Source organism: Aquarana catesbeiana, linkage group LG03 (genome assembly GCF_042186555.1).
Source record: "Aquarana catesbeiana isolate 2022-GZ linkage group LG03, ASM4218655v1, whole genome shotgun sequence".
NCBI lineage: Eukaryota > Metazoa > Chordata > Amphibia > Anura > Ranidae > Aquarana > Aquarana catesbeiana.
This window is the reverse complement of record NC_133326.1, coordinates 35,465,727-35,479,465: the sequence shown is the minus strand read 5'-3', so window position 1 is coordinate 35,479,465 and position 13,739 is coordinate 35,465,727. Positions and strand designations below refer to the sequence as shown.

Genomic DNA, 13,739 nt, shown 5'->3' with positions numbered 1-13,739 from the left:
CACTCTCATTAGCAACTTATCATCCTGTCCCCGTCAACTCTTCTCCACCTTCAACTCTCTACTTCGTCCTCCACCGCCTCCACCCGCCAACTCACTCACTGCACAGGAGATCGCCAATCACTTCAAACAGAAGATTGATACTATTCGCGCTGAGATCTCTACTGTGCCGACACCCTCCACGCTTTACACACTCATTATTTCCCTCTTTCAACCCTATCACTACAGACGAAGTTGCTAAACTACTTGCTAATGTCCACCTTACCACCTGCCCTCTGGAACCTGTTCCCTCACAAATGCTACGTTCACCCTCTGGCCCTATACTGCACTCTCTAACCCACATCTTCAATCTCTCCCTCTCTTCTGGCATCTTCCCTAACTCTCTAAAACATGCACTGGTCAGACCCATACTTAAAAAGCCCTTACTGGACCCATCCAATCTTAACAACCTACGCCCCATCTCCTTGCTCCCCTTCTTATCCAAACTCCTCGAACGTCTGGTCTACAACCGACTGAGCGTCCACCTCGCTGATAATGGCCTTCTTGATCCCCTTCAGTCTGGATTTCGTCCTCAACACTCCACAGAAACTGCTCTCCTAAAACTAACAAACGATCTACTAACGGCCAAAGCCAATCGACACTATTCTGTACTCTTACTCCTGGACCTCTCTGCTGCCTTTGATACGGTTGACCACCCCCTCCTCCTCAAAAAACTACACGCCTTTGGTCTCTGTGACTGTACACTTCGCTGGTTCTCTTCCTACTTATCCAACCGCACCTTTAGCGTCTCTTATAACTCTACTTCCTCCTCTCCTCTTCCTTTCTCTGTTGGGGTCCCTCAGGGTTCTGTTCTTGGACCTCTACTATTTTCAATCTACACTGCCTCCCTGGGTCAATTGATAGCCTCCCATGGCTTCCAATACCACCTCTACGCTGACGACACCCAAATCTATTTCTCTACCCCTCAGCTCACTCCCTCTGTCTCCTCACGTATCAGTAATTTACTCTCAGATATATCAGTCTGGATGTCACACCACTTCCTTAAACTCAATCTAGCCAAAACCGAACTTATAATTTTTCCTCCCCCATATGCCTCTTCCCCTGATCTCTCTGTCAAAATCGATGGCACAACTATAAGCCCATCCCCACATGCCAAGGTTCTAGGTGTAGTCCTAGACTCTGAACTCTCCTTCAAGCAACACATCCAATCACTGTCCAAATCCTGCCGCCTCAACCTCCGCAACATCTCCAAAATACGCCCCTTTCAAACCAATGACACAAAAAAGCTCTTAATTCACTCGCTGGTCATCTCTCGCCTCGACTACTGCAACTCCCTTCTCATTGGCTTACCTCTACATAGTCTATCACCTCTTCAATCCATTATGAATGCTGCTGCCAGACTCATCCGCCTTACCAATCGCTCTTTGTCTGCCACTCCTCTCTGTCAATCCCTCTACTGGCTTCCGCTCGGCCAAAGAATTAAATTCAAAATTCTAACAACTACGTACAAAGCCATCCACAACTTCGCCCCCAGCTACATCACTAGCTTAGTCTCTAAATACCAACCTACTCGCTCTCTTCGTTCCTCTCAAGACCTCCTGCTCTCTAGCTCCCTTGTCACCTCCTCCCATGCTCGCCTCCAGGCCTTTTCCAAAGCCTCTCCAATCCTATGGAACTCCTTACCCCAATCTGTCCGCTTATCTCCTACTTTATTAGCTTTCAGAAGATCCCTGAAAACCCTTCTCTTCAGAGAAGCCTATCCTACCCACACCTAACAACTGTATTTTCATTTTTTCCATCAGCTCATCCCCCACAGTTATTACCTTTTGTTTCCACTTGACCCTCCCTTCTAGATTGTAAGCTCTAACGAGCAGGGCCCTCTGATCCCTCCTGTATTGATTTGTATTGTAAGTGTACTGTCTGCCCCATGTTGAAAAGCGCTGCACAAACTGTTGGCGCTATATAAATCCTGTATAATAATAATAATAATAATATATATATATATATATATATATATATATATATATATATGTGTATGTATATATATATATATATATACTAGACTGACTGTGTATATGTATATATATATATATATATATATATATATATATATATATATATCATATACAGGTCAGGTGAGGTGCATGCTTTGGCCAATCATCATACAGAAATGCACTGCGATCTCGCAGTGCATTACGGGGCATTCCCCGGCGCTCGAATTTCCCGCGAACGCCCCATAATGTTCATTGTTCTGCGAACGGGCAAACACCCGATGTTTGAGTCAAATTTATGTTCGACCCGAACATTGCGCTCATCCCTACATATTAAGAGCAAACTAAGCTGTGGACTTGGATACTGCTGCACAGTGGCAAATTCTGTGAACTCCCAATACCCCTTCGAGAGGTGAGTAATTTCTGGTGAATGCATTACTAGACATATGCAATTCGTTTCGTAACGAATCAAAATTCGGCCAAATTTTGCATCTTTCGGACATTCAGATGCATCTGAATGTCTGAATAAAAAAAATAACGAATTTCAACTAATACGAAAGAAATTATAGCGGATATAACGAATTAATTCAACATGATTCGGTAATTCGTTCAAGATCTAATGAAACAAAAGGTCAATTCAAAGTAAATCTTACAGTCCAATCAGCTGATTAATTTTGTGGTGGAGGTTGGATTACTGGCAAAGTGCATTCCTGAGAACTGAGTGAAAAGGGTGTTGTATTGTATTTGAGCAGAGGAGAAGAGATATTGTCATTGTGTGTGTTAATAGATTCAATAAACAAACGACTTTCCAAACTATGAATCATTATCATGAATATATATACATACATAAATATCGAATTCCAACTAATACGAAAGAAATTATAGCGGATATAACGAATGAATTCGACATGATTCGAGATTCAGTATAACGAATATCGACACTACAGAAATAACGAATTATCCGAAAACAAATTAACGTAACATAACGAATATAACAGAATGAAATTATGTATTTTACGAATGACAACGAAACAAAACTAAACAAAATGTTCCGTCGTGCACAAGTCTATGCATTACCTCTAGGGGCACTGTAAGGAGCACCAGCATAAAGGATATATTATTGAAGCGCACCTGTCACTTTGGAACATTTATATATATTTTTATGGACCGCCTGTATTTACAGGCGGTCCCCGAGTTACAAACACCCGAGTTACGAAGGACTCCTACTTACGAACGGACTCAAATACCGGCCACTTGTGCTCCATGCTGGTCCTGGATACCTCCAGACACATCCCATACTGCAGTACTACATGTACTGCATGGCCAGAAGAGCCTCAGATAACATAACAAGCGCCCGGAACATCCCACATCCATGCACAGGCGGACGTTACACTTATGAATGCAGTGTTCCGACCGGAAGTTACACTTACAAATGCAGTGTTGTGACTTACGAACAACTTCGACTTACGAACAAACCTACAGTCCCTATTGTGCTCGTAACTCAGGGACTTCCTGTACTTTCCAAGGACTGTACATGTTTATCTCAAGCACTGAGGTCACGTATGATTGAAGAGCACCTGTCACTTTGGATTTGTACATAACGATTGTGTATATCAAATTATTCTCAGCACTAGTCACTTTTTATGATTGCACTATTTGCACATTATGTATATGAGGTATGTTTGGTACCAGTCATTTTATAGTTAACTCACTGAAGTTTGTTTAAATATATAAAGTACTGGTTAGAGAGTGAGCAGGGAGCACCCACACCCCAGAATGCAAGAATAGCACCACACCTACTTTTTTTTAAACCTTTCTATCTACATACAGTAATATATATATGTTATGAACGGGCAGACAGAGAGCTAGAAAATAGTCACATATATAATTCTCTTGAACACACAGGAAAGTAGCACAATCATACAAAATTAGAGCGTGTAGGCAGATAGGGCCATTGTACCTCTTGTAGACTGATCATTTTGACTTCCTTCCTATTAAAAACATGTTCAGTAGCTTCTTTGGAAATTATGGTTGATAACTCCACTCAAATTTTCATCATATCATGGCCCTTCACCAAGGTCTGCATGACATTGTACAATTACAAAGTGGGATTGAAAGACATACAGTAACCTAAGCCAAATAAAACTATCACATCTACCCACATCCACCGTCCATTTGCAAACATCCAGAGATACACTATGTACAGGCTTTATTAGGTGTAACTCTTGGCTTTTGGAAGCATTTTTATCTCAAGTATGTAACGTAAGTCCATATTTTATTTTGAAGCCAATATAGCCTGCTCTTAACAGACACAGTGGAGAAAATGTAATCATAAAACAACTAACTTCAAAATTGAAAACTAGAGCACCCTCCCGTATGTTTCTGCCTTCGTTTTCTAGACTATTAAATGACTTATGACTTTGCTTTAAGTTTATTTTGAGGACTATGACAGGAGGTGGTGGTGTTTTCATAGTACATGATTATTTATGTATGTCAGGTATTTATATAGAGCTGACAATTTCCATATTGTCTTATATTATCTATCTTACATGCACACACACATACTAGGGCCAATTTGGAAAGAAGCCAATCAACATAGCTACAAAGTTATTCAGGTTGAAAAAATACACAAATCCATCTAGTTCAAGAAATATATAAAAACATGTAATAAGTAAATAGAAAAGCTCCATATACAGAACCCTATACCCACAGTCTATGCAGAGCAAAGCAAACAAATCCGTTAAAGACTGGCCCAGCATGTCGTTGGTGTGTGGGAGGAAACTTGGGGTACCTAGATGAAACCCACACCAGCACTGAGAGAACCTGCAAACTCCATGCAAACAGTGTGCCGATTAGTATTCAGTCCCAAGGCAGATTTGCTAACCACTATGTCACTATGTATTATTATTGTAACAAATTAAAGTAGTAGAGGCAATACAAAATGTAGCAAGAACAAACAACAGGGTCAAGGGCCCTACCTGTATAAATATACAGTCTAGAGCAGGATTCCTCAACCAGGGTTCCATTGAACCTTAGAGTTCCTCCAGAGGTTGCTAGGAGTTCCTCCAGTTCTGAGCAATGTCTTCCTCTCAGATAAGTTCCCACTGACACCATTGATCCTTTTAGCTATATGTAAGGGGGTAATTCTTCTCAATGACCACAAGTGTAAGGAGCATATTTCCCACTGACCATCACACTAATGTATCATGAGTTGTAGATATAGTCATTTTTAGCAGGGGCTCCCTGAGACCAAAAATTTATTTCAAGGGTTCCTCTGTATTGAAACGGTTGAGAAAAGCTGGTCTAGAGGGATATATGTAGAAAAAATTAAATAATTAAGTGAACAGACTGGGTATGATGTGACAGTGTGTGCCTTGTTAGACAAGGATGGAATAACATATTAGGAATATACAGTGGTGTATTTAGGTTTTGTGCTGCCCTAGGCCTGACTAAACGCATGCACCCCCCTAATTTAAATACGACCCACCCCATCCTGCCGAGGCCACACCCCTTCCTGTTTAAGACCCACCCTATCATCTGTAAACAACACCCCTCCCTCTTTAGGCTCATTTGGCACCTTTCAGGGGGGAATGGGTACCTGTTTCTGACAGGTACCCTTCCCCACTTCTGGGAGACTGCGCTGTCCCCTCTGAAGTTTGCCCCCCCTCCTCCTTCCTCCACTGGGCCATTCAGAAAGTGCAACGCGCTTCGCACATGTGCAGTAGGGAACCGGTCGGTTTCCCTTACCATGAATGATAGTGGCAAAACCCGAGAGTCAATCCGAAAATCGGCTGAGGTGTCGACATCGCTGGATCCCTGGACAGGTAAGTGTTCTAATATTAAAAGTCAGCAGCTACAGTATTTTTAGCTGCTGAGTTTTAATGCTATCACGGGGGGTCTCACTGTGCCCATCAATTGCAGCCTCACTGTGCCCCATCAAAAGCAGTCACTGTGCCCATCAAAAGCAGTCACTGTGCCCATCAAATGCTGCCACTGTGCCCATCAATTGCAGCCACTGTGCCCCATCAATTGCAGCCACTGTGTCCCATCAATTGCAGCCACTGTGTCCCATCAATTGCAGCCACTGTGCCCCATCAAACGCAGCCACTGTGCCCCATCAAACGCAGCCACTGTGCCCCATCAAATGCAGCCACTGTGCCCCATCAAACGCAGCCATTGTGCCACCAAATGTAGCCATTGTGCCCTCAAATGCAGCCACTGTGCCCATCAAATGCAGCCACTGTGCTATCAAATGCAGCCACTGTGCCCATCAACTGAAGCCACCGTGCCCATCAAATGCAGCCATTGTGCCATCAAACGTAGCCATTGTGTCCATCAAATGCAGCCACTGTGCCCATCAAATTCTGCCAGTGCCCATCAAATTCTGCCAGTGTCCATAACACTGATATACTTTATTAAAACACTGTACCTGCTGTCCTGGGGGTTTCCCTCATGCTCCCCTCTCTCCTCCTGACGTCACAGCCCCAGGGCCGAGGAGAAGATGCAGTGCAGGGGAGGGTAGGCGGAGCTTAAGGCTCCACCTGTCACCTGTTGCTTATGGGGGCGCGAGTGACACGCCGCCCCCCCGCATGAGATAAAGCCCCCGCACCCGTCTTGCTGATTCCCGGCTCCCGCTGCCACCTCCCGCACACTTGCAGCCCACGGCGGCCGGCTTTCTGTAGAGGCGCCGTGGTGTATGGGCGTGCTTGTCAGAGAGTAGGGGGGCGTGAGATACACGCCCCCATCCTCTGCCAAGCACGCCCATACACAGTGGCGCCCCTACAGAAAGCCGGCCGCCGTGGGCTGCAAGTGTGCGGGAGGTGGCAGCGGGAGCCGGGAATCAGTAAGACGGGTGGGGGGGGCTTTATCTCATGCGGGGGGGCGGCGTGTCACTCGCGCCCCCATAAGCAACAGGTGACAGGTGGAGCCTTAAGCTCCGCCTACCCTCCCCTGCACTGCATCTTCTCCTCGGCCCTGGGGCTGTGACGTCAGGAGGAGAGAGGGGAGCATGAGGGAAACCCCCAGGACAGCAGGTACAGTGTTTTAATAAAGTGGGGGGGCTTTATCTCGTGCGGGGGGAGGCCCTTTTTGCCGCCCCCCGCAAAGTGCCACCCTAGGCCTAGGCCTTGTCGGCCTAGGCCAAAACACAGCCCTGGGAATATAAGAGAATAACTGCTTAAGGGGGTGTTCTTTGAGGGTGCATTTGAAGGGTTGGAGGGTGCCAAACAGAATATATGAGAGGGAGTCCCAGGAACGGAAAGGGCAAATAAGATGTTCTAAATGCAGAAGTTTGATTATGTGAAGAAGGACAAGGTAATGTGTAAAGCAAAGGTTGTGTTGGGGTGGTATCTGGAAAAGAGTAAATGTAGGAAGGGGCCATATTAAATCCTTTCAATAATTGTAAGCCACTGAAAGGACTGGCAAAAAAGTGCGGCATTGTAGACGAGAGATAGGAGGTGCTTACATAATATTCTAGTCTATTCTTCCCACAGTAGTAGAGCAACAAAGGTCCTTTTCTATGATTGGCAGAAATTCTACTGCAATCAGAAGGGGCAACAGCTGTTGAGTGGTATAGATCATTCTGAGCAGGCACAGGTGCATCTGAGCTATTACCTCCTGTGCAATGCCTGGTGAGCCTCAAGAGCACAGCACTCAGCCTGTGAAGTCTCCGTAAACCACCATATAGTCCATGAAAAAAGGAGAAAGGCTGGTGCCATGGAAGTCGGCTAAAACATTGTTTTATTATTGCATGTGAACACGCGTTTCGATCAATACGCCTTAATCATGGCGAACAAATAAGTGACACAAAACAGCTCAAATAGTGTAGACTAAATCCCATGGTCAACCCCACGGGTCACATGACCCCAAAAAAGGGGTGGTAGCAAATATCAAAACATACAAAAGAAGAGCACTATAAGCAGATTGTACATAAAGGTATAAAAACGTATCACAAAAATAAAAAAAGGAACAGCATTAAATATAATGAAAGAGTATGATGAAAAATTATACTGAAAAAGTATATACCTCCAGATGTCTGTTTCTATTTAAATTTCTCATTTTAGATGGTCAGCCTGGCTTCTACTTTTTAAAAAGTTTGACGTTTGTGTGATACCCAAAAACACATGTATTCTTTATCTATTCAATATTGGTTATATGTACTTGTTTTGGGTTTATTTATTATATTTGTGTTCTAGACCCTCTGGCGGCATTTGTTTGTTTCACATTGATACTTTGGGTTTGCGCAGCGCAGCACTGATTCTATTTATTACTTTATTTCTTAGTGTGGCAATATTTTAAATGTCAGCAGATGCATTGGCCTTTTTACCTTATCCTTTTCACAACTGGAGTATAAGGAGAGTGAGGCTAAACAAATCTGAATATGGGTATACCAACCAAAATGCTTAAATATGAAGCAAAAACAGCCAAAAAGGATATATATATATATATATATATATATATATACAGTATCTCACAAAAGTGAGTACACCCCTCACATTTTTGTAAATATTTTATTATATCTTTTCATGTGACAACACTGAAGAAATGACACTTTGCTCCAATGTAAAGTAGTGAGTGTACAGCTTGTATAACAGTGTAAATTTGCTGTCCCCTCAAAATAACTCAACAAACAGCCATTAATGTCTAAACCACTGGCAACAAAAGTGAGTGCCCCCCTAAGTGAAAATGCCTAAATTGGGCCCAAAGAGTCAATATTTTGCGTGGCCACCATTATTTTCCAGCACTGCCTCAACCTTCTTGGGCATGGAGTTCACCAAAGCTTCACAGGTTGCCACTGGAGTCCTCTTCCACTCCTCCATGACAATATCACAGAGCTGGTGGATGTTGGAGACCTTGTGCTTTTCCACCTTCCATTTGAGGATGCCGCACAGATGCTCAATAGAGTTTAGGTCTGGAGACATGCTTGACCAGTCCATCACCTTTACCCTCAGCTTCTTTAGCAAGGCAGTGGTAGTCTCGGAGGTGTGTTAGGGGTCGTTATCATGTTGGAATACTGCCCTGTGGCCCAGTCTCTGAAGGGAGGGCATCATGCTCTTTTTCAGTATGTCACAGTCCATGTTGGCATTCATTGTTCCCTTAATGAACTGTAGCTCCCAAGTGCAGGCAGCACTCATGCAGCCCCAGACCATGACATTCCCACCACCATGCTTGATTGTAGGCAAGACACACTTGTCTTTGTACTCCTCACCTGGTTGCTGCCACACATGCTTGAAACCATCTGGACCAAATACGTTTATCTTGGTCTCATCAGACCACAGGACATGGTTCCAGTAATCCATGTCCTTAGTCTGCTTGCCTTTGGCAAACTGTTTGCAGGCTTTCTTGCGCATCATCTTTAGAAGAGACTTCCTTCTGGGATGACAGCCATACAGACCAATTGGATGCAGTGTGCAGCTTATGGTCTGAGCACTGACAGGCTGACCCCCCACCCTTTCAACCTCTGCAGCAAGGCTGGCAGCACTCATACATCTATTTCCCAAAGACAACCTCTGGATATGACACTGAGCACGTGCGCTCAACCTCTTTGGTCGACCATGGAGAGGCCTGTTCTGAGGGGAACCTGTCCTGTTAAACCGATGTATGGTTTTGGCCACCGTGCTGCAGCTCAATTTCAGGGTCTTGGTAATCTTCTTATAGCCTAGGCCATATTTCTGTAGAGCAACAATTCTTTTTTCAGATCCTCAGAGTTCTTTGCCGTGAGGTGCTACGTTGAACTTCCAATGACCAGTAAGAGAAAGTGAGAGCGATAACACCAAATGTAACACACCTGCTCCCCATTCACGTGTTGAGTTGAGGGGACAGCAAATTTACACAGTTTTTTTTTTTTTACAAATTTTGTATTTATTTAGTCAAAGGGAGAGGTCTATGGACCCATGACACATTACAAACATATTGTCAACATGAACTAAACAATGGAGGATGTTACACAAGTAAGGCAGCAATTTGTCAGACATCCAAGGAAAAAAAAAAAAATAAAGAAAAAAGAAAAACATTGTCTAGTTTGGTAGTCCATGAAGTCATCCCTTATCTTTTACTTTAGAAAAGGTCAACTCCGCCACTGTGTTTACACAGAGCAAAGTTAGATAAGAAGAAGGAAGATTAATAGAGAAAGCTAAGAACAGAAAAAGGAATAGAATATATAAAGTGGGGCGAAGGTAAGGTTAGGGGGAGAGGAGGGGGGGGAGGTGGAGGGGAATGTGACATCGCAGACTAACATGTCTAGGTTACACTGAGAGGTATATATAATACTGAGGGAGAAAACACGTATTTCTTCAAGGGTCTATCTCTTTCCCCCCTATTCTACAACCGGGCTTCCAAGTAAAGTCTGACCTTCTTCCGAGTAGACAAACGTGTTCCAAAGTGACCACGTCTTGGAGTATCTCTCCTGTTGGTTTCGAGCTGTAAGGATAAGGTCTTCAAAAGTATTGATTTCCTTTACTTTTCTGAGCCACATCCCAACCGTCGGGGACTGTGGGGATTTCCACTTAAGCGGAATGCAGGACTTAGCGGCGTCAAGGAGGTGGCAATTAATTGATCTTTTATAGGTTTTCACCGGCACGTCTGAAACGTGAAGGAGAAAAAAGGCCGGGTCGTCTGGGATTTGCCGGTCTGTAAATTTCTGCACAATGTTTTTGACCTCTGACCAGAATCGTTTTATTTCGGGGAAGGTCCAAAACACATGTAGCAATGTACCTCGTTCCTCCTGGCATCTCCAGCATCTATCCGAGGATGCAGGGAATATTTAACTTCACTGGTGTTCTGTACCACCTGATCAAAATTTTAAAATTAATTTCTTGCGTTTTCGTGCAGATGGAAGATTTGTATGCAAATTGGATAATGCGTTGTTTCTGTCATGAGCTAAATGTACAATTCAAGTCTTGTTCCCAGTCAGCAACGTGTTTTAGTGAGTAAGAGTCTGGGGGAGTGATCAGAAGGTTATACATGCACAATAGTGTGTGTGGTAGAGTCCCTTCATTTGAACAGATTTCCTCTAGGGTTGTAAGGGGTTGATCAAATTTGTTCGGTGGAGGAAGCGACCTAAAGAAATGGGTGATTTGGAGAGCATTCCAAAACTGTAGTCGGAATGGACCCTCCGGGTTTATGAGTTCTTGTAATAAGGGCCATTTTTTTCTGTATTAGGAAGTGTGAAATTTGGATACAGCCCGTAGACATTAGTTGTTTGAATGGGTCTTCTTGGTATCCCAGAGTAAAACAGGGATTTCCCAGAATCGGGAAGAGTGGCAAATTTCTGGATGAAATGGATCCTTTCGTGAACAGAAGAGAGCATACTTTAGTCGTTTGGCCAATAAGCGGGTGAGATTTCATTTCCTTGGGTAAGGAGTCGTAGCACCAAGGCGCTCTATTCAAAGGGATAGAACTCTGACCCTGCTCAAGCTGGGTCCACAGTTTGAGGGATCTATGTCTATTCCAGTCAACCAGTCTACCAAGGTGAACTGCATGGTAGTATTTATGCACGTCCAGAACTGCTAGGCCCCCATATTGTTTTGGCAGAGTGAGTTGTGATCTCTTCAATCGAGGGTGTTTATGAGCCGAAATAAATTTGAAAAACAATTGCCGTATGTGTCGAAAATAGGTGGAGGGGATATGTACAGGTAGAGCCTGTAGGAGATATATGAATTTAGGCAATACGCTCATTTTTAGTATATTGCAGTGACCGAACCACGAATGTAACCCGAAGGACCATTTTGTTAGAAGTGCCCGTACCTTAGAAAGTAGAGGGGGGAAATTCAGGTCAAACACCTTTGATATGTGGGCCAGAATAATGGTACCTAAATATGTCAAAGCCTTGTCGTTCCATTTTACTTTGAAGTTTGTCTGCAGTTGCATCTTAAGAGGCTGTGGGAGATTAATGCCCATCACCTCCAATTTTTGAAAATTGATTTTAAGATTGGAAAGGGTTCCGTATTCATTGATTTCTTTAAAGAGATTCAGGAGGGAGATCACAGGGTTGGTAAGGGAAAATAAAATGTCATCGGCGCAAGCCGAAATTTTATGTTGAGTGTTCCCAACCCTTATGCCATTAACATCTGGGTTCTTACGCACGGTGCAAAGAAAGGGCTCCAGAGACAGGGCAAAGAGGAGGGGAGATAATGGGCATCCCTGCCGTGTCCCGTTTGAAATTGGAAAGGGATCTGATAAGACTCCATTTGCTCGGACTCGGGCTGTGGGTTTACAGTATATTGATGAGATCCATTGAGTCATATGATCTCCAAATCTGGCGTATCGAAGTACTGCGAGCATAAAGTTCCAATTCACCCTGTCAAAGGCTTTCTCCGCGTCCGTGCCCAGAAACACACAAGGGGTTCGGGATTTATTTACCATGTGTAGCAGGTTAAGCACTTTGGTGGTGTTGTCTCTAGCCTTTCTAGTGGGAACAAATCCTACTTGATCTAGATGGATCAAATGTGGTAAATGTTGTTGGATTCTATTTGCAAGAACTTTGGTAAACAGCTTGAGGTCGATATTAAGCAGGGAGATCGGCCTATAGTTCCTGCAAGAGGTAGGGTCTTTCCCATCCTTTGGAATGACCGCAATGTGAGCTTGCAATGATTCCATAGCGAAAGGTGAAGTGGGGCTTACCATGTTAAATAGTTTAACCATATATGGACTTAACGATGGCATAAAGTTTTTATAGTATAAGATGGTAAGACCATCTGGGCCAGGGGCCTTTCCTGGTTTGGACGATGCTATCACTCCCTGTACTTCTTCAATCATGATAGGGTCTTCAAGAGCTTCCCTAGCTGATTCAGGCAGTTTGGACATCTGGGAAGAGGTTACGTATGCTTGTATGTTTTTTTGCATGGGGGTACCCTATGTATGTTATATAGGGCTGAGTAGAATTTCTGAAATTCACAGGCAATGTCGTGGGGTTTGGAGACTTTGATTCCGTTTGATGATAATATGTGAGGTATGTAAGTCGCCAGTCTCTGGTCTCGCAGGGATCTTGCTAACATTTTACCGCATTTGTTACCCGATTCTTATGAAAGTTTTCTACATATCTGCAGCGAAGCTTTGGCTTTGAACTGTAGCAGATCATTAATTTGCGATCTACGGGTTAAGAGGTCAGTCTCTAAGGAGGGGGATGGAGACTGTTTGTGACATGTTTCTAACTGTCTTAGGTCATCTAGCAGTGAGTTCAGTTGTTGGGTCTGTTGTTTTTTAATTCTTGAGCCATGTTTAATGAGCACTTCATTTATGACTGCTTTGTGTGCTTCCCAGACAATGCCGGGATTGCAATCTGTCGTGTCATTGGTGTGGAAGTAGAACTGAAGTTCCCTAGAAAGCTCTGATATTACTTCCTTGTCTTGTAAGAGACTTTCATTTAGCCTCCAACACTTAGTCTTTGAGATGAGAGTGTCAGTAAGAGCGTATGAAAGGGAGATTGGCGCGTGGTCAGACCACGTGATGGAGCCTATCGTAGATGCTCTTACAGAATGCAATTGTGCATGTGGTACAAGGAAGTAGTCAATGTGAGAGTATACCTTGTGGGGTGTTGAGTAAAAGGTATAGTCTCTCTCTGCAGGGTGGAAGATACACCAAACATCCACTAATTGAGCTTTATGTAGGGCCTGGTCAATGCGTTTACAAGAACCAGGAGGAACTGCCGAGACTCTCGAGGAGGAATCTTCCGAGGGGATCATAGGGACATTTAGGTCACCTCCTACTATCAGAAAAGTTCAATAACTTTTCGATAGTCCTACCAATGAAGAC

General features: G+C 43.8%; 1 protein-coding gene across 1 annotated transcript in view; it reads right to left on the bottom strand.

The window, feature by feature from the left end:
• AGBL1 (AGBL carboxypeptidase 1) overlaps positions 1-12,791 on the bottom strand; it is a 1,138,256-nt gene extending 1,125,465 nt beyond the window's left edge. Inside the window, exon 1 of the mRNA XM_073623519.1 lies at positions 11,733-12,791. Within this exon, the coding sequence (XP_073479620.1) occupies positions 11,733-12,791 (1,059 nt within the window). The remainder of the gene's footprint in view (positions 1-11,732) is intronic.
• Positions 12,792-13,739: the final 948 nt, after the last annotated feature.